Consider the following 20,275-nt stretch of genomic DNA (forward strand, 5'->3'; position numbering starts at 1 on the left):
ATTTAAAACCTGACATTAAAAAAGACTACTAAGACTGCTATACACAGTGGGAAATAATCAAATGGCTAAGTATATTTCTGTAGATATTTTGAAAATTTAAATATGTCCTGTTTCTTGAATAATATTAAAAGATTACTATGAGCAATAAAGATTATAGAATGGCTACAAATGGCCTAATATTCCCTAAGGACCACATGGAAAAATTTATTTTCAGTACTTAAAACTGATTTTGTCTGCTTAAAATCTAAAATATAGCTATAAAAGTTAGCTGGCAGGAAACTAAGTTCTTATATCAATAATAATTTGATAATTTTTTTAAAAGAGTCAAACTTGTAAACAATTTATTCAAGTAGATGTGTAACGTAAATTTAGAAACAAATCTATAAATAAAAGATAACAAAGATACATAAATCAAATTTGATCCAAATCATTTAAATTTTTACTTTTTTTCAATTTTTAAACTTTAGAGAATTAAACTGGTGGTGTTTCTATATTTGTGATTTCATGTTTTGAATATTTCCATTTAATGAAAACTGACATTAGAATACTTCATTGAAATATATCATGTTTCCCATGAGTCAGACAATTTAAAATTCAAATTACAGCATTTGTAAATGGCCAAGCCTTTTTAATAAAACAGCTCAAGGATTCAATATAATTAGAAAATAATGCAAACTATAATTAACATAAAAATTCAAGATTTTATTAGCCACTTAATCTTCAACTCCATCCCTACTAGATCCCTCTACAATTTCCCCTATATGGCTCAGTTCTTGACTCTAGCTTCTTCACCAGTGTCAAATTATACTCAGAATATTTAGTTTTAGGCTCAAATTTTTCAAATAAAATTTATTTACATATCTAGAATTTATAGAAGTTTTTGTTTTTTAAATGGAATTTAGCTCCTCTTATTTATACACTCAAAACAAACATATCAAAGGACTTAACAAGACTGGTCAGGAATACATAAATATTTTAGAAAATCATAAAAGATATTAACATGAACAAAATGTATACAGTAAAAATTATAAGCAGCTTTTTATATGCATGTTACTACTAAGAAATGAAAATTACTATTTTACAATCTTTACTATTAAAAATAATGATTAAGTGGAAAATCTAAATCCTTTTCATAATTCTTTTAACAAAACATATTCATTCAGGAAAATAATTTCATATTGTGTTATAGATGCTTTTGTAAAATAAAGTGTACTCTTAAAACTATTTTAAGTAAACTTCTAGAAACTGATTTTGAAACTGCCAATTTTTAAGCAGATTTTAAATTTTGAAATTTTTTTCGTATAATAAGAAGGATTTTACTATTTAAGTGAAAGTTAACAATAATCATTCCCTGCTTTAATTTCCTTCATAAATTCAAATCTTCATAACGGAGTTTTTCAAAAGAAGACTTTGTACGTATTCTAACAATCAGTTCAAATTGTAAAGAAATTATATATAGATTCTTTTTTACTATTTCAGCTAATAAAAATTCTGGGTAACTCATTTATCATAATAGATGTTGTTCAAGGTATCATGGTATGATTTTTTGAATTTGAACTAATGAACAACACATTACAACATAAATTACATGTTAATATATGGCATGTTTCCAAAACCATATAACATAAAAAACATTCAAGTAATTAAAATTTAATAGGTTGACTTGAATAAAGTACATTTTAAAACTTTTAAACATACATATGTACATACCTGTCTTTGGTGCTCTAGTATTAGGGAGTTCCTCAAGTACTGCATTCCATTTTCTTCTATACTATTTGTGAAATGAGCTTCCAGAACCCCGTAGTACTATTATAATTATAAAATTCTTTTTCTATGTAACTTATTTTAATTGTTGCAACAAATTAGACCTAGCACTCTTTCCATTAGAAGAAAACTAGAATGTAAAGTTTCAGAACTTTAAAAGAACAGTTTACAATCTATTTAATTATGATGAACATATTTTAGTTGACAGCTAAAAACCAATCAATCAGATGGCTTGTCATACATGACATAAAATTATATTTAAAGCTAGATGACCCTTTGACATTAGGCCAGGGTCCTTATAATTTTATAAGTGAAGAATGCAGAAAACTGAATTGCCTCGCCCAAGGTCACATTTGAACACAGATCTCCTAAATGCTACTTTATAATGTTGACATGTTTTGGCATTAAAATAATAACAGTATTATTCTTCCTGTCACTTCTATGTAATACTCTGCCTTACTCCTTTTAATAGCTGTTCTAGTATATGTCATGTGTAACTCACTAAAAATATACTGTAGGTATCCAAACTTAGAAACTACAACTATTCTCAGGAGGCAAAATAATAAGTCGTTTACTATTCCAGTTATCTTTATTTTTAATTACAGCTAAGATTTCTTCTGTGAGTAAGCTGTTGTTGACAACAGTGACTAAGCTTGTGATACAACTGACCTGTTCATAGGTTTTAAATGTTCTACTTCATTCTTACTAAAATCAAAACTTGTTTATGTTACCATGTTTTTTATTTGAAAGCATGGATAATAATTTTAAAGTAAGAATATTACATCCTTAGGGGCTAGGGTTGTGGCTCAGTGGTAGAGTGCTTGCCTAGCATGCACGAGGCACTGGATTTGATCCTCAGCACCACATATGTGTAAAATAAAGATACTGTGTCTACCTAAAACTAAAAACTAAATATTTTAAAAAAGAATATTACATCCTTATAATATTTTATAAACATGAAACCATACCACTTCAAAATTGTTACATTATTTAAAACTACTTAAAGATGGTTTATTTCATACGGAATATTATGTTATGGTGCAAGAGGACTGTACTGAAGATTTGAAAAATCTAGGCTAGAATCCTTAAATCAAAGTAGCTACTCTTCTTTTAGCTATATAATCCTACACAAATCACTTGTCAATCACAAAGTCAGCCTCTGCCTTTTAGTGTCCTCACAGGGAATATATCCTCCACAGAGTTTTTCTGAGTATCAAGAGAACTTCTTGAAAATGTTCTGTAAGTTGTTATAATAATGTAATACGAAAGTAAGGTATTATCATAAAAATTACTATCCTTAAAACAGATTTAAGAAATAAAAACTCTTATAATAAAATTTAAAATTTCAAGGGACTATCTTTGAGACAGTCTAAGTAAAAGGAGGATAAAAGGAATTTTTATCTAATGAGGAAAATCTGCAAAGATCTTTTGAATTCTGACTGCATGCCTCTCACAAAGTTTAAAAACTGACATAGAAAAAAAAGCTTATGTAGATATATAATTTAGAGACAAAAATTTAATGTGGTCATACTCCCTCCTTTGACAGATAAGGGAAAAAAAAGAAAAAGCCCAGAAAGATAAAACAACTAAGGCAAAGTCAAGCCACAGATTTTTTTAATCTATTTTTTTATTATCTAACCATTGTCCTTCATAATCTGACCAGATATTAAGACAACCCTACCAAATTATAGATAGTACCATTTAGTATAACCTTCCTGTGTAAATCACAAAATTCTTGAGAATACTCTTTTCATTCTACTCTCTCCTGTCAGTACCTAGCAAAACCTTAAACATGTAACACTTGTTCACAAGGTATGTTAGATTAGGCTCAATGCAGGTCAATGGTCGCCACAACTTGGCAGTAGGGAAAGGAAAATAACTAGGAAAGAACTTTTTTTGAGGCATTGGAAATATTCTGTATTTGATTATGGTGGTAGTTATAAACTACAGAACTATGCACCTTAAAAGCGTAAATTTTACTGTATGTAAATTACACCTCGGTAAACCTGACTTTTAAACAAAGGTTGCACTCAAGCTTTTTTTCTACTACCTGATAACCAAACCTTATATGCTTTTATGTACTTCATATAGTATTTTTATTTAGAAAATGAAAGGGTTATTAACATCCAACTCTAACTCCCTTCCAGTGTTAAAGCCTATCACTCCACTGTAGAAACACTTTTCATGTCATGTCTATTTTCTTTAGAACTCTTAAATCATATTTGTATTATGTTAATGGCTAATAATGGTAAATATTTCAAGAGACATGAATATAAAATGTCAAAATAGAACCAATAATATTCTCAGATGTCTTTTAATAAGAAGTTTGGTTGTTAGATATTTAAGTTTTTACCAATTTTCATTCACTATCACAAAGTACTATAAATATAGTATTTTGATTTTCTGACTATCTTGATACTCATAAAATCATAAGACAACCCAGTGTACACTTAAAATAAAAAAGCAATAAAATTAAAATACCAAACACATAAGAGTAGACATTTTATATTTATAAAATGGAGGAAATATATATGTTCATAGACAACATATTTATAATTTACTAAACTACTATATATATCTTTTAGGAAATGAGCTATAAAACAATTCTACTTTTAATGCAACTGAAACTGGGATTTAATCAAGGTTCCTCTTAATATTAAAGTCTTAATTTTACCTGGGGCATTGGGAATATACTTAGGAAGATTTTTATTAATCCCTCAGTTTAAAACATTCCTTGTTATGTTCTCAGTTACTGCTCCGCTACTACCACACCAGAATCATCACTCTTTAGCCCACGAAGAAGGAGGGTAAACAGGGAGTTCTCTATACTGCAGCTCCTACCAAGACAAATGCTCACAAATAGACCAGTGGTAAAAACACTCAGGAAGCAACAGCTACAGAAACCACTAACAAGAATGTGCCCTATACCAGAAAGGTTAAGAAACCACATTATATAAGCCTTGCACTACAGCTCTCTGTGAAAATCAGAGGTTATCCTTAGTAGAATGAACTTATTTCAAACTTCCCTTCCAGAAGCAGGTGAGAGAAACTGCTATGGACTTCAAAACAGTTTTACAACCCAAGAGTACAGCTACTTTAATTTTTCTAGAGGCAAGAGTGGCCTATTTAGTTAGCCTGTGTGAAGATTATGCCAAAGGATATGCTGCCAAAAAGACTCATACTAAACCAGGTGTAGTGTCACACGTCTGTAATCCCAGCAGCTCTCTGGAGGCTGAGGGAGGAGGATCCTGAGTTCAAAGCTGGCCTCAGCAAAAAGGATGTACTAAGCAACTCAGTGAGATCCTGTCTCTAAATAAATTCAAAATAGGGCTTGGGGGTGTGATTCAGTCAGTGGTTGAGTGCCCCTGAGTGCAATCCCTAGTGCCAAAAAAATCAAACAAAAATACTAAGAATGAAAAGAAACATTTCATTTTTAAGGGAAAAAAAGTATATATGATAGCAAGGGGGAAAATAGTTAAGAGAATAAGGTATTAGAGCAAAATTTCTCTCATTTTCAGTTATTTGTAAATTTTTGATATTAACACAAGAGACTTACTTTAGGTAAGTAAAAAAATGATTCCGTGAACAAGTTTCAGCAATTAAACTTTATAAAAATTATAGGCAAATCTGATTATTATTAAATCTGTTAACTTTTTCTGTAGAAGAAAACTGAAACATTTTTGCCCTTTACTGTATACAATAAAAATCTCAACTCTTTGAAGATATACAAAGCCTTTGGAATTTTTAGATACAATCTGCCAAAACAATGCACCTACACTAAAAGCTTTCCCCATCCCCAAGCATTTACAGTAATTTTTTTTTGCCACTTCCTAAAATGCATTAGACTTTGTATTTTAAATGTATTACTTCTAATAAAAAGCTCCTAACCTCTTTCTCTACATAAGTCATGTCATTCTCTGTGATTTAGTTCCAATATCATCACATTCTCACAGAATTCCCTAGATAAAGCCTGCTGCTCCCTCCTCTATGGTCCCACTTTATTTCCCTAATATACATTTTTCTCATCACATGTCTGAACCTTCCATTAGGCTAAACTAGACTCTAGAACTAGACTCATTCCTTACTCATCTTCGACTGGTGTTTGGCAGCCACGAGGTCAATGTTTTCACTGAATAAATTCCACATAATCAGGAACCATGGAAATCTGTACTAAGAAAAATTAATGTATACTTAGGATTCAACAAAAATAGGTATCATTTGAAAAAGAAAGGTATTCATCGTCAATATATAAAGCCTTGGTTACACTAAAAAATTTCACTGATCTCATAAACGAGGGTCATGGTTTTCCCAACGGTAAACCTATAAACTTACCAAGTGTATTGAACTCACTGTATTAGAAATATTTAAATTTCAAATCTTTTTTAGTTATGTAACTTAATAGTCCTTATTTAATTTTTCTCTGCTATAAATTTGCTGTATTTATTTCATATAAGCACAGCACCCTAATATTTCTTAAAGGCTGTAAGTCTATAGCAGACAGCATCAAATCTAAAGCACAATCAATAAATACAAATGACAAGAACAATGTCTCTAACCCTGTCAACAATTCTGTTGTAGTTATAGAAAAATCAGAATTATCAAGTACATGAAGTTCTCTCAAAAACAAACTATTCTTGTTATCCAGTGTACTGTCTAAGTGACTTAGCTGAATTTCAATGAGTCCCTAAATCTTGCTTACATTTGTGGACAGGATGCCTCAAGTCCAGAAGTCCCTCTTCAGGTGGATTAGACAAAACCAGTCAGATCTAAGACAACTGCCAGACAACCTTTAACATCATTATAATACCATCTGCATGCTAAATGACCATTGCTACCCACCCAGTGCCAGGACAGTTAGTTGAAAACTGCCATGACTACCACAGAGAACCATAAAAGGAGGTCATGCCTGCATTCCTGGAAAATTTCTGCTCATTCCCAGAAAAAGACATGAATATTCCTCCACTATATTAGCCTAACCCTCCCTTCTTTGATGACTTCCCCCAACAACATGGGTTGAGAAGTTTATTTGATCTGCTAGTCTGTCTCCTACTTCTCCCATTCTTGGCCAAATATCAAAGCCTCCCTCCCTGCTCAATCAGAGCTCAGTCTCCTTTAATGGTTCTGCAATTCTAAGAAGAAAACAGGACCTCCCCAAAACAACAAAAACTAGGAACATTCTTAACAACGGATCCTGCTTTAAAATAACATTTCATGGGCTGGGGAATGTGGCTCAAGTGGTAGCGTGCTCGCCTGACATGCATGCGGCCTGGGTTCGATCCTCAGCACCTCATACAAACAATGATGCTGTGTCTGCCGAAAACTAAAAAATATTAAAATTCTCTCTCTCTCTCTTTAAAAAAAAATAAATAAAATAACATTTCATAGTAAATCTTTACAAACAAGTAATTCATTAATCCAGTACCTTATTTTGACAATAATTTAAACAAATTAGATATGTTTATTTTTATCAGGACCTCATTAGCCTAAACATCTCTTTTAATGTTTGCACTTTGTTATATGTTGCAGTCCTCAAAGCAGTAAGAATAGGTCTTACTTGATCATACAAGAGAACCTATCAAATCATTAAGGATTAGTATTATAAACATTAAGATATTTAATTGACAGGTTATAATCAGAACTATAATTTCAAATGGCTAAAACAACTAAAATATGATTTAATTTTCATTTAATTAAATATTTATTGCACAATGTACATCACACTGTGCTGGCCCTAGGGTAAGATATAAGGATGACACATAAATGCAAATAAAACATCTGGGGAACAGCAACTAATGCAGTGGAATGTGGTTCAACCAAAATTGACTTAGACAGAAGACAAAAACATTAAGTTAGGAATTTCTGGTTAAAGACAACAGGTTAAATACAAGCTTTCATCTCTGATGCTTTCCAAAATATTTCTAAAATAAGAGTAAAGAAATTTTTTAAAGAGCATAAGCCCATAAGAAACAGAAACACAAAGTTAGAAGCTGGAAAGAAGAACAAGAGTTAACGTCTTATTGCAGCTCAGAAAGTCCAATCCCACATATCCTGAAGGAAAAATCAGACACCTGATTTATATAATTTAAACCAAAAGACCAATGAACTCCCTAGATAAGTAGTTAATTCCAGGGTTAGGCCAGTCAAAGTGAAGCATTATGTGGTACCAGAAAGCAAAGAAGTACTCAAAAAGCAAGGCTGAGGACACAAGGCAACCAGAAAGAGCTCCCCGGGCCAAACCTGGGAAGTTTAAATAACAAAATAAAAAACAGTATTGGATTTCAATCCAAAGAATAAAATAAATGTGTTAATTCTGTCTTAATATAAATTATTAATAAGTGGGGGAGAGCGAACAATTCCTTCTCACAGAAGAACTCCAATTAATAAATGTAAAACTAGTGAGGAAAATATAAAATCAATAATGGAACTAATAATTACTGTAGAAAATATCCACAAATGAATGCTAAAATTAAAGGGTAGAAGTTAAGAATAAACAATTATCTGTGTGGTCTCAAAATATTTAGTAATTATTAAAGGGAAAAATATTAACCACAATGGTAGAACCTAGCAGACATCACCTTAACCAAGTGGTCAAGGTTGATAAATAGGATATAACAACATCATGTCCTTTTTCCCTTCATATCATGCACTGAGAAGTACTCACCATGTCTGTGATATCCTTCTCTTTGATTCAGAGTCATAAGAAAGCATCAGATAAACCCAAATTGAAAGCCTTTTCACAAAACAACTGACTAGTACTCTTCAAAAGTACCAAAGTCATGAAAGAGAAGGAAAGACTGAAAAGCTATCACAGGTAAAAGAAGACTAAGGAACACACAACTAAATGCAATGAGGGATTCTGAATTTGATTCTTAGACATTAGTGGAAATACTGACAAAATCTGAATAAATTGTGTAGTGGAGTTAACAGTATTGTTCTAAGGCTAATTCTTGCGTTTGAGAATATTCTACAATCATATAAGATGAATAAGAAAGGAGAAGCTGGGTAAAGGGTATACAGGAATTCTATTCTTTCTGCAACTCTTCTAAAAAAATTTTTTTAAAACTCAGGAAGAGGCTCAGAAACTGGCAATTTTAGATACCCCAGGAGTGAGGCTGGAGTCCAAACAAGGAAAACAACTGAACTCTAAGAAGCAGTTAGAACCCCTAGATTCTTTTTACTCTTCAGTCCTTCCTGACAAAAGACTAAATAATTTCTGGAAAGCATAAAACAGGATATACCTAAACTAGAGGACATCAGGCTCCGCTGAATTTGAAAATGTGTACTCAAACTAGGAAATGAGAGGGAAGTTTATCTGCATATTCAATGATAAGATCCGTACCCCCCTTTACTTAACTCCCAAGCTTGTTCCCTACTGACAAAAGATCAGCAAATTTTTCTGAAAAATTCATCCAGCACAAAAGAAAAAGAAAGATATGTCACTGGAAGCTATGGTCTAAATGATTATGTCCACTCTCCCCAAATGTATATACTAAACTCTAATCACCAATGATATTTAGAGGTGGGGCTTTTGGGAGATAATTAATTACGAGGGCAGAGCCCTCATAAGTGAGATTAGTGCCCTTATAAAAGGGCATATAAGGATACAGCAAGAAACGCTGCTTTTTGAACGTGGAGCAGTCATCACTAGACACCAAAACTGTCAGCACCTTGATCTTGGACATTCCAGTCTCCAGAATTGTGAGAAGCAAACTTCTTTTGTTTATAAGTCACCTAGTATTTTTTAAATATCAGCCCACACAGACTAAGACACTGGGAGTCTGCATAGAAATTATCCAGATATATCACTCTACAGGTCAAATTATAAATACCCACTGGCACTTTCAAGTTTTTAAGGCCCCTCTCTTAAATAAACAGATTTTCAAGGATCATCAAATATCTAAGGAAAGGGTCTAAGATGGCAGACAAAACCCAAAGCAAACAGAATAAAAGGAAATTTGGAGTAAATAAAGGAATACAACTGCCAATCTTTTCTGAGAAAACACTGCATACATAAAACATATACAGAGCATGTTTTCCTTTTTTTTCTCAGAGAAAAAGAGTACTTAGAAATTATACATATTATAGCAGAAATAAAACCTCAATAGAAGAATCAGAAGTTCAAGTTGCAAAAGATCTAGCAGAAAAAAGGAGAAAAAAGGAAATGCAAAATACATGAAAACAGACAATAAAATTAAAGAAACTAGTCATTAGGCCTAAAACCTAAACAAAAAGAGAGAAAAAAAGAAAATGAAGGTAAGAAAAATCAAAGAAATCATTTTAAAATTTTTTCTAAAATTAACAAAATAATTTCCAGATTGAATGGGACAACCCTAAAATTAGTTGAATGGAAAAAACAGACCTATACCAAACTATATAATAGAGAAGGGCAGAACTCTTAAACAAAGATTCTCCACGCTTCTAAAGAGAACAAAACAAAGTTTCAAAATAGTGAAAAAGAATTCTGATGTCTCAACAGCAATACAGTAGACAGCAGAAAAAATCCTTTAAAATTCTGAGAAAAAAATTATGACTGAGAATTCTCTTTGCTAAACCAAACTATATCTAAAACAAGGGAAAAAATATTTTCAGATATGCAAGGTCTTGAAAAAAATCACATCCATTAGAAAGCTACTATAAGTGGTCCTCCAAATGAGAAAGCAAACAAAAAAGGCACTAATAATATGAGATAGAACTAAAGGGAAGCACCAAGCCCCCACAGGATAGTAAACCAAATCCAAAACAACAGCTGCACAGAAGATGTAGATCCAACAAGTTTAGGTGGATCAGGTAAAAAGATGCTGGGAAAGTTTCTTACAATGTCAAAATTGTAAGACTTGGATATAAGAGGATATTTATACACTTGGGAGAGACTTTATGCTACATCAGGGCTTCTCAACAGCAGCACTGTTGGCATATGGAAGGCTATGGGGCAGTGCAGGATATCTGGCAGCATACCTGGCTTCTACCCACTAGATGTCAGTAGCACACTCCCTTCCCCCTCCCCCAACACTGCCAAATGATGGGAGTTGGGCACCCAGTTGAGAACCACTTAGCTAAATAAGTATACAGAAAACTAAGTGAAGCAAATTGTAAAAACATTATTAACTCAGAGAAAACAAAATGTTATACAGAAAAAAAAAATTAACAGTAAACCAAATGGGTCAATTGTGAATAGTTTACAGTTGTATGATATAAAAATGTACCCAAACAATTTACAATATGGCAATATTAGGAGGATGTTAAGTATGTGTTGGGGTCATCTGCCATTAGATAATATCTTAAACTGAAAAATCAAGGAGCACTATCAAAATGTTAGTTTAAAATATGGAGCTAAGTATCAAAAGAATTAAGCTGAAAGTGGTTGCCTTTGGGAAGCCAAAAATGAAGGGGAGGACAAATTTGCTGGGGACTCTGTTCTTCTAAATAGTTCTGTATAGGTATTTAGCTTTTATAAATATGTGCATGCATAACTTTAATTTAAATTTTTGTTTTTAAATAAATCGAGGCCAGATTATGACAAGACTCTGGGACTGGTTAAGGCCACCTTGATTTAGAATCAAATAGCTATATAACTGAGCAAGTTACTTAACCTCCTTAAGCCTTAGTCTCTTCATTTGTAAAATAGATAATGAAGATTAACAGCTGCCTTAAAGGGCTGTTATAGGGATTAAATAATATATGTAAATTGCTTAGCATAGTGTCTGACACATAGGGTTTATAATACCTGTTACTCAATTTGTAATCATAGGGTAATAATTAAACTTTGAAGCAGGTAAGCCACAATCTCATCTATTTTAGAAAGCAAACCTGAAGTTGTAGGGAGGAGGATAGGAAAGAAAAGAACCTGGAAGCACAGTGACCATTTAGAAGGTTACATTTGAGTGAGAAAACAGATAGAAGCAGAGCCACACAATGATAAAGTTACTCATTCTAAGTGATGAACTATGTGAGAAAAAGAAAAAAGGAGGAATCAAAACAATGTTCCAGCTTAACCAAATAAGCAGATGGTGACGACCCTAACTGAAACAGAACAATAAGGGTGGTGAGGGAGGGTTGACCAAAAAAATGACAATATATGTTGGGCATGGTGGCACATGCCTATAATACCAGCTAATTGGGAAGTTGAGACAAAAGGATCAGAAGTTCAAAACCAGCATGGGCAACTTGGCAAGATCCTGTCTCAAAATTTTTTAAGACATAAAAAGGACAAAGGATGAAGTTCAATGATACAGTGACCCCGGGGTTCAAGTCCCATTACTGGGAAAAAAAAAAGACAATAACATCATGCAAATAACTACCAAAAAAACCCATAAAGCTACAAAACTACAATCAAGATAATCCAGACATCAAGAAATATCAACTGTTAATATTTTCTGTATTCTTTCAACTCTTTCAATGCATTTAGCCCTAAATTTTCATAATTTTTTTCTGACAAAATTGGAATCATATGCAACTCTGCATTCAGCTTTTTAACTTTACTAAATGAATATTTCTAATGTTATCTGAAATACTGAATTTTATTAAACATTCCTATTTATGTTAGACACTGATGGGTATAACTTGATATGCTTCTTACTAATAAAGAAAGAATACCTCAAATTTAGAAAAAGGATCATTTTATAAGGATCAACAAATAAAAGAATGACCACTGTCATTTACATAGGAGAAATAAAATTAAAAGAATATTCATTTGATGTGTTTCATGATAGCTATTGATAAATGGATTTTATAAGAAATCAGACAACAGAGATGAAAAATAAGTTAGTTATTATTTGAGGTTCTTTCAGTTTCCCTTATATAATTGTGAACTTGTAGTGAAGCTCAACTGAGTTACCATACACAAAGTACACACAACTTACGCCAATTTATTTGTATTGACATGTAAATAATATCAATAAATATTGGTTATTACTGTCATATCATGACAAAAACTAGTTCTACAAGGAAGTAGTATTTAATGCATGGAAAAAAAGCGGGGGTTGGGGGGGACACTGAGATATAAAATTTATATTTCTAGGGCTGGGGATGTGGCTCAAGCGATAGCGCGCTCGCCTGGCATGCGTGCGGCCCGGGTTCGATCCTCAGCACCACATACCAACAAAGATGTTGTGTCCGCCGAGAACTAAAAAATAAATATTAAAAATTCTCTCTCTCTCTCTCTCTCTCTCCTCTCTCACTCTCTCTTTAAAAAAAAAAAAAAAAAAATTTATATTTCTATTGGTTTCTTACATTTTTTTCTATCTTCTCTATATTTATATGCTCAATGCAGTTAAAGTATCATTTTAGAGGCATCAGTAAATATATACTTTATCCTTAATTATACTATAAGACACTTGATAGAATGAATAAGAATGAATGTCATCTATTCTAACTTTTCCCTATATGGCAGAGAACAGTAATATACACTGTGGGTACTCAAATGTTAATGTCACAGGTCCTTATTAGGACACAGAATAATAAAACAACAACGAAGCTATAATCAAAACTGGGATACTAAAAGCAAGCGATCTTAAAGCCAATATCAATATACCACAACTCAGACATAGAACAGAGTAAAATAGTGAGGGAGAAAAAAGCTTTGTTGTTCTCCTCAATGAACAGACCACACACTCTTTGCTTTTTTTCTGGGTACAAAATTTTAGGAGGAATACTAAAAATGCTGGATCATATCCAAAAGAGAGCAGAACTAACTGAAGAGAAAAGAACTAACTGAAGACACTCTGACTCAAAACTAGAGAAGGTGAGCTCTCCTGCTGTCTTCTTCCATTTTCAATAATAAGAAAAGCTATCCCTATGGAAAATGCTGTAAGATTTCTGTGCTATCCAGAGACAACTATCAAAAGATGCCAGTATAAATATCTCAATTTCTTTCAATACAAAAACTTAAAATAACAGATCTCTTCTAAGAAAAAGATGTTATCAGAGATTAGTCATGAAGTTGGAAAACAGCTTGCCAACTGTGCTATGGAAAACCTCCAAGCCAAGGATAATTGGTTGAATTCTAAGTTTCCTTATAACCCCATAACTAAATCAATAAATATTTACTGAATCTATGCTCCAGAAAGCATATCCATAGGTCTATTGTCCTAGATTTATAACATAAACAAAAACAAAAAGTAAAAAGGGAGAAATATACAATGAGCTCTGCTATCAATGAACTCACAACAAATAGTATATTAAATGTGTATTACAATTTCAGACCACAACAGGTATCTTAAAATTTACTGCCAAATAAATTCCATTCAAAGCACTATTTATTAAATGCCAAATGAATTCTATTCATACATAAAGGTCTTTATGAGAGGAATATCCTTAAGCTTAAAATGATCAGAAAAGCCTTTTTAAAATAAATGATATATAAGATTCTAATGGAAAAATGTGTATGAAGATTTTGAACAGGAGGAGAGAAGTAGGAATGGGGAGAACAGTACAAATAGAAATGAAAATCAAGTTAGAGAGAAACCTGTTTGGCTACATTAAAAACTTGTTTCATGGGAAAAGAGATAAGCTGGGGAAGGGCAGGTTATGGCCAGAACCAACTGTACTGAGCCTTGAATACCAGGCTACGTAGTTTCAAATTTATCCTGCTTACAGTCTCTGTAGCAACTGTTCAACTCTGCTGTTGAAGTCATAGAAGATAGTAAATTATTGGTATGGCTGTGTTCCAAACTGAAATTTCAATCTCATATATTTCCATGTATCACTGATTATTGTTAGTCTTTTAATTTTCTTTTTCCTTCAATAACTTAAAAATGTAAAAATCACTCTTCACTTAAAGGCCATAGAAAAACAGGCTGTGAACTGGATTTGGCAGTGGGCCACAGTGTGCCAATCCCTATACACCAAGCTGCCTTCCTTCAGCAGTGCTCTACGTACAACTGTCCTCAAGTTTCAGGGACCAGAATAATATATTATTCATCAACAACTACATACACGTACACAGGCAAGCACATACCTAATCAAGATCTAGATCCCAGGCTGGGGATGTAGCTCAGATGTACAATGCTTGCCTACCATGCACCAAAGCTCTGGGTTCCATCTCCAACATCACAAATTGAAAAACAGAAACAAGCAACAACAAAACAACAACAGCAGCAGCAACAAAACCTTCCTAGATTGTTAATAAGAACCACTACACTAGATGCAGGAAATTTTGAAATTTTAAGTTTGGTAGTTATTTTCACATGGTATAGGTACTTAAGAGTAATAATGAACTATTCATATAAGGCCTCAAAGTTATATGAAGGGATCTATAGAATATAATTTTAAAAAATGGTAGCAAGGGACCTAATTCTAGTATTTGCTTGACCATCTACTCATTATGTGACCCACAACTAGTCACTTTCAATCCTCTAGCCCCAATTCTCTCATCTGAAAAGTGAAGGGGTTTAACTTACTAGATGTTCACTATGCTCTCTTAGCTTTAACATTAATGATTCTATTACTACTGAGAAGATCCAGTCAGGGGATGACAAAAATCAAACAAAAGTGAAAATTAAGAATGCAAAAAGAATAGAAAGGCCTTGACTAAGTGAGTGGGCAGAGAGAATGTGCAGATTACTAAAATCAAGAATCGATTTTAAAAAAAAGAATGCTACAGAAAATCCAAGGAAGAGAAGAGTATGGCCAAAGGAAAAAAAAAAAAAAAAACTAGTTGGCTAGCTAAAAAAGGCATGGACCTCAAGTGACAGTCTTCAGATTTGAGAGTACCGTGTATGCTTCCAGAAATCATGAAAGGAATCAGGGGGGAAAGACAACCTCAGATGAGAATAAGGAATAGAAAATAAAGGCATATGATCCAGAAAAAGTAGAAAGAAAATATTATGATGAGCTTGAAGTCTCAGATAAGGGAATTAATCTTTACATTTCCATCAGGTGAAAGCAGTAGCATTGGGATCTCAGTTTTTACACACACAAATAAGTTCCTATGAAGCTGTATAACTGTATCAAGATTTCTATAAATCAGGGAAATAAATCTAATGGTGGGTTTTTAAAGCAAAGTTCCACCTGTGTTATATTTTCTAATAATCAAAAAATTAAGAAAGGATTAACTCTACTTTTCATAAGAATGAAAACCAGCATTATGCATATCTAAAAGGAAATGCATGTTTACACCTTTCTCTTAGCACCTATCACTTCCTTCCTGGCATAAGAGTTACTTATGCAATATAAAGTACCTAACCCCTGATTGGAGCTCAAGGAATACTGTTTTTTTTCCCTTTCTAAGTAGCTTAAAGAGCTACCGAGGCAAGATTTCTGATTAATTCATCTGTTTATCTGCTTTGCTGAGTTACGATGCTTGGTGAATAAATACTGACACAAAACTCTGCTTCAAAACAAAACAAACAAACAAAAAAATTCCCTGCAAAAAAACTATCACTATCCATCTGATAAAGCTGGGAAAATATTTGTATCATAAAGGTACATAACTCCAATAGTATTACTTTTGCATTGTGTTTGAGCTTGCTTATATAGCAAAGAAATTGCCACAAAGCAACTAAAAAAGGCCGAAAAGTTGAGGAATGTATGAACACTCGAAAATATCAGGATCCTACATAGTTAATTTCAACTCAACACTCGCCTCTACTTAAGATATATGAGAAATAAAAATCCAAAGCATTAGCCTGATGATCACCAGTTAAAAATACATGTTTGAATGCGCTGGAGATATTTATAAAGCCCAACAGAGATACTATTAATATATTGAAATTCACTGGCCAGTGCAGGATTCTACCCTTAATCTTCTACTACTATTCAAGGGAAGCCAAAGAGTCAAGGTTTCTCCTATCACTTGCTTTTAGGAATTTAAGAAGTCACCCAAGTGGACATACACAACCCAAGGGTCCAAAAGTAGTTCAGCTCTCCATATGGTAATGCTCCGCTATCTCCTACCTTCACAGGCAAGTTCCATTTATTAATTTAAGGATCTCTGGTAGGCCCCGTTTAGGCAGGCCAATAGTACTACGAAGCAACAGAAGTTGAAAAAAGTCCTAACAGTAAACTCTGCCCTCCCACAGATCTCAACTTGGGTGTAGATTTCAGAAGCCCTGAAAGCTATACACTGCCACTGTCAAAACCCGAAGAAGCACCGTCACCTTGTGCCCATCGGCAAGTGTTCCAGAATGTTTTCTTTGAAATGATCTCTCTTGGCTCTACTTGTACAATGTGGACTTCAAAGGCCACCTTCCCCCGCAGCGCAGGACCTGGCTCCTAGCGTCCGCTCCTTTATTTGTCCACCCCGCTACCCCGAGAGCGGTCTCGGTTCCCGACCGCGGACATCCAGCCGTCCCCCAACTGCTCGCCGCGCCCGTCTACACCCGCCGCACACCTCCTGCGTCGCCCACCGCCCAGCGCCCACTCCGGCCGGACCGGCGGCCAGCCGCTCGCCCGGGCCTGCGTAGCCTCCAGCGGCCGCAGGCCTCGGGCCTAGCCTCCGCCTATGGCCCCTCACCTCTTTCGGGACCAGTTGGTTCTCCTCGCCGGGCACCATCGCTCAGACTCTGGCCGCTCCTCTCCACCCTGCCGGGGGAGGGGGAGGGTGGCGGCGGCTCTCTATCTCAGGAGAGAAGAGCGGCGGCAGTCATCCTCTCCGCCGCCTGCGTTCCGGCAACCGTGGAGGCCTCAGCTTGGGCCTTAGACACCAGCGCGCAGACACCGACCCCGGGCTCTGCCGCTGCCGCCGCCTTCGTCGTCGGCCCCTCCCCCAGCCCGCTGCAATCAATGGAAAAATGGCGGCGGCTGCTCTCGCGAGAATTCGTCGAGTCGGGCGCCCGGCCCGACGCCTGCTGCCCGAGGTTCCCAGGCAGTCGTCGCTCGCTTTTAATCGCCTGGGCTCTTACTCGGCCCCTGGGCATACGAAACCGGTTGTGGGGCTACGTAAACGCTTTCCTTAAACGAAAGCTGGGCCTTGCATACCGGGACTCCCTCTGCCGGCAGGGAAAGGATAGGCCCCGGAGTCCTCCGTGCCTTCTTGGACTGTTGGACTTCATGCTTATCAGGAAAAACTCGAGACCCAAAGCCCCTCTCTGACCTTATCACTGGTGCTCTCCTCGCTCCTTGATTGCACAGCGCCTCAACATCAGCCCCTCTCCAAACACCCCTGGCCTCTTCCTGGCGAAGAGACCACCAGGAGCTACCTTCTGGCCTCTCACCAGTCCTTCCTGACTCTAGCCTTTGAGTCAGAAAGGACTGCGTTTTATTTGCCCTTCTTACTCCCCAAGAGAAGATGACACCCCAGGCCCAGGCCCATAAAGCACAGTTATCACTGCCCCCTCCCCCACTACATTGGAGAGGTGCTCCCCTGCCCCTGCCTGAGAACTGCCTCCTCCTACAGGGCCAAGTCTGGGACTGAGAGCCCTTTTGAGAGTAGGGCTGCAGCATGCTGCAACCCATAATCTTTAAAAATGATTTTGGAGAACTTTAATCTTTTCTGGCAGTAAGCATTGTGCTATGTGTTAAACTAAACAAATGTGGAATGGTTATTCTTCTTAAGTCCTATTTCTTGAATTATGAAGACTCAGCAAGGCATCCTTCATGAAGACTTCTATGAGTACAGTGATCTTACAGGATGAGATAATATAATCCTGCCCTGTTCCTAACACCCACAGCATCAACTACCCGTACCTGTGTTCTATGTTCTCCAAAAAATTTTTTGATTGTATGATATCCACATATTTATGTAAGTTTTATGCGTGTCCTCCTGTGTATGTTTTCAAACATTTGTGAAATGTAAAAAATGACATAATGAAGGTAAAATAAACACTTAGAATAACTAAGTTTTAAAAATATTAATGGTATAAAAAAAATCTATTACCCCCCACACTTAAAATAATTAGTGAACTATGATTGACTAGGTTTAAAAAAAAATCTTTAATACTTTGTGAAACAACTACTAAAATATCTGATTGAACATCCAGGCTATTTCTGTACTCGGTTATAATGGCTGTTATAAGCTGAAACAGGTAACTCATAAAAATGTAGCCCCCAGGGAAGGAGTACATCTTAGGCTGCTCTTACAAATACAGGTATTCACTTTTATCAGTTCCATCAACCCACATGCAAAGATTTTTGTTGAAATTCAAGTAGTAATTTTCCTTCTTTCCTAATTTCAACCAGAACATGTTGCATTTTTATATTTTTAATAAACAGGCTCAAAACTCTTTGAATACATTGCTCAGAATATTTCTTAAGGGGTTGAAAAATGCTGTCTTCAAGTATACATGTATGAGTTTGAAGGGAGTAGTGATCTTATCTTTATTTTAAATCTTGATCATCATGGATTTCTAAAATTAACTTTTTAAAATATTGCACTAAGATTGTTTATCTTGACTACTGAAATTTTGATGCTGCCTTAAATTTTGTCTCACTTGTCTCACCTTGGTCCCAGCCTTTAGCAACACAGATGCAGCATTTTTTATACCAGATCACATAATAGCAGTATTTCCAAATCTCTTTTTTCAAAATATCATCCCCATTACTTGTGAAGTGGCTTTGCAGAGCTCATGCTAGAAGTAGAAGTGTCATCTCTATCATCTTTTTGGTTAGACTTGCACTTTTCTATCCAACTCATGATTCTGATACTGCTTCCTCTCATGTTGCAGTTTAAACATTAGAGAAGCACGCAGAGGCAGGCATATAAAACAGGGTTTATTTAAAAAGGGTTAACATAGACTTCTCCTGGGAGGGAGAGGGAGCCTTAGCTGGTATGCTGGTATCCCCAGAAGCCAAGTGTTCTTCCCTTTTTATATGTCCTAGGCTTCCTTTGTTCTCCTGCCCTCTTCCCCTTATCTTTTTCCTTCCTGCGAACAGAATAGACCTAAGAAATGCTTGGTGGGATGGCCAAAAGGTGGGGAACTGGTGGGCTGGAGGGGGAAGGGCAGGATGGAGCAGCCAAGAACACATTAATTAACAACCTTATGGCTCCCTATAGGGAGGGGCAATTCCTGGGACAGGTTATCTTAGCAACAGGTTGGAGCACAAGGAGACTTTTGGTAAGGGTGGAGGAAAGGCTCTGAAAGAATTAACATTTCAGTCCCTCAGGGGACAGTCTCTAACTTCCCAGACTCACTCAAAATTGGCCTCCTTGATCTGACCTGATTCCATTTACCTATCTATACTGACTGCCTGTCTAATTCTGGCTTCAATTCCTTTCCAGAATTCTTTTTTAGATACCCTCATTTTAGTAAGAGTGGATTTAATGAAATAATAGTGTAATTGTTAAATCTACTTAACTCAGCTCACATTAATCTGAACAAATCCCAATACAATGAAAAGAAATAAAATGAAAGAATCCGTGAATTATTCTGATGTTGTAGAACTCACACTTTTCACTACAAAATAATGAGATACCAGGGTTGATCTATATAACTACATACTGGTAAGGCTTAATTTTTTTTCTGGATTTATATAAACAAAGTTTTAAAACATCCCAAATTTAAATTTAACCTACACAGAATATTTAGTATCCAAGTCTCTCCCATCACTTCTCCTCTATCTCGATAAGTTACACCAT

The 20,275-nt window shown here is 35.1% G+C and overlaps 1 protein-coding gene across 4 annotated transcripts in view; it reads right to left on the reverse strand.

Annotated features, from left to right (window-relative positions):
• Nucleotides 1-17,561, reverse strand: part of Usp47 (ubiquitin specific peptidase 47) — a 105,600-nt gene extending 88,039 nt beyond the window's left edge. For 3 of the 4 annotated variants that reach the window (XM_026395903.2, XM_026395902.2, XM_026395904.2), the window contains exon 1: nucleotides 17,216-17,558. In XM_026395903.2, coding sequence (XP_026251688.2) covers nucleotides 17,216-17,254 — 39 coding nt within the window. In that variant the 5' untranslated portion in view covers nucleotides 17,255-17,558. Of the gene's footprint in view, nucleotides 1-17,215 lie in introns of all 4 variants that reach the window. The other variant, XM_026395905.2, reaches the window with a different exon arrangement.
• Nucleotides 17,562-20,275: the final 2,714 nt, after the last annotated feature.

Source organism: Urocitellus parryii, chromosome 4, assembly GCF_045843805.1.
Source record: "Urocitellus parryii isolate mUroPar1 chromosome 4, mUroPar1.hap1, whole genome shotgun sequence".
NCBI lineage: Eukaryota > Metazoa > Chordata > Mammalia > Rodentia > Sciuridae > Urocitellus > Urocitellus parryii.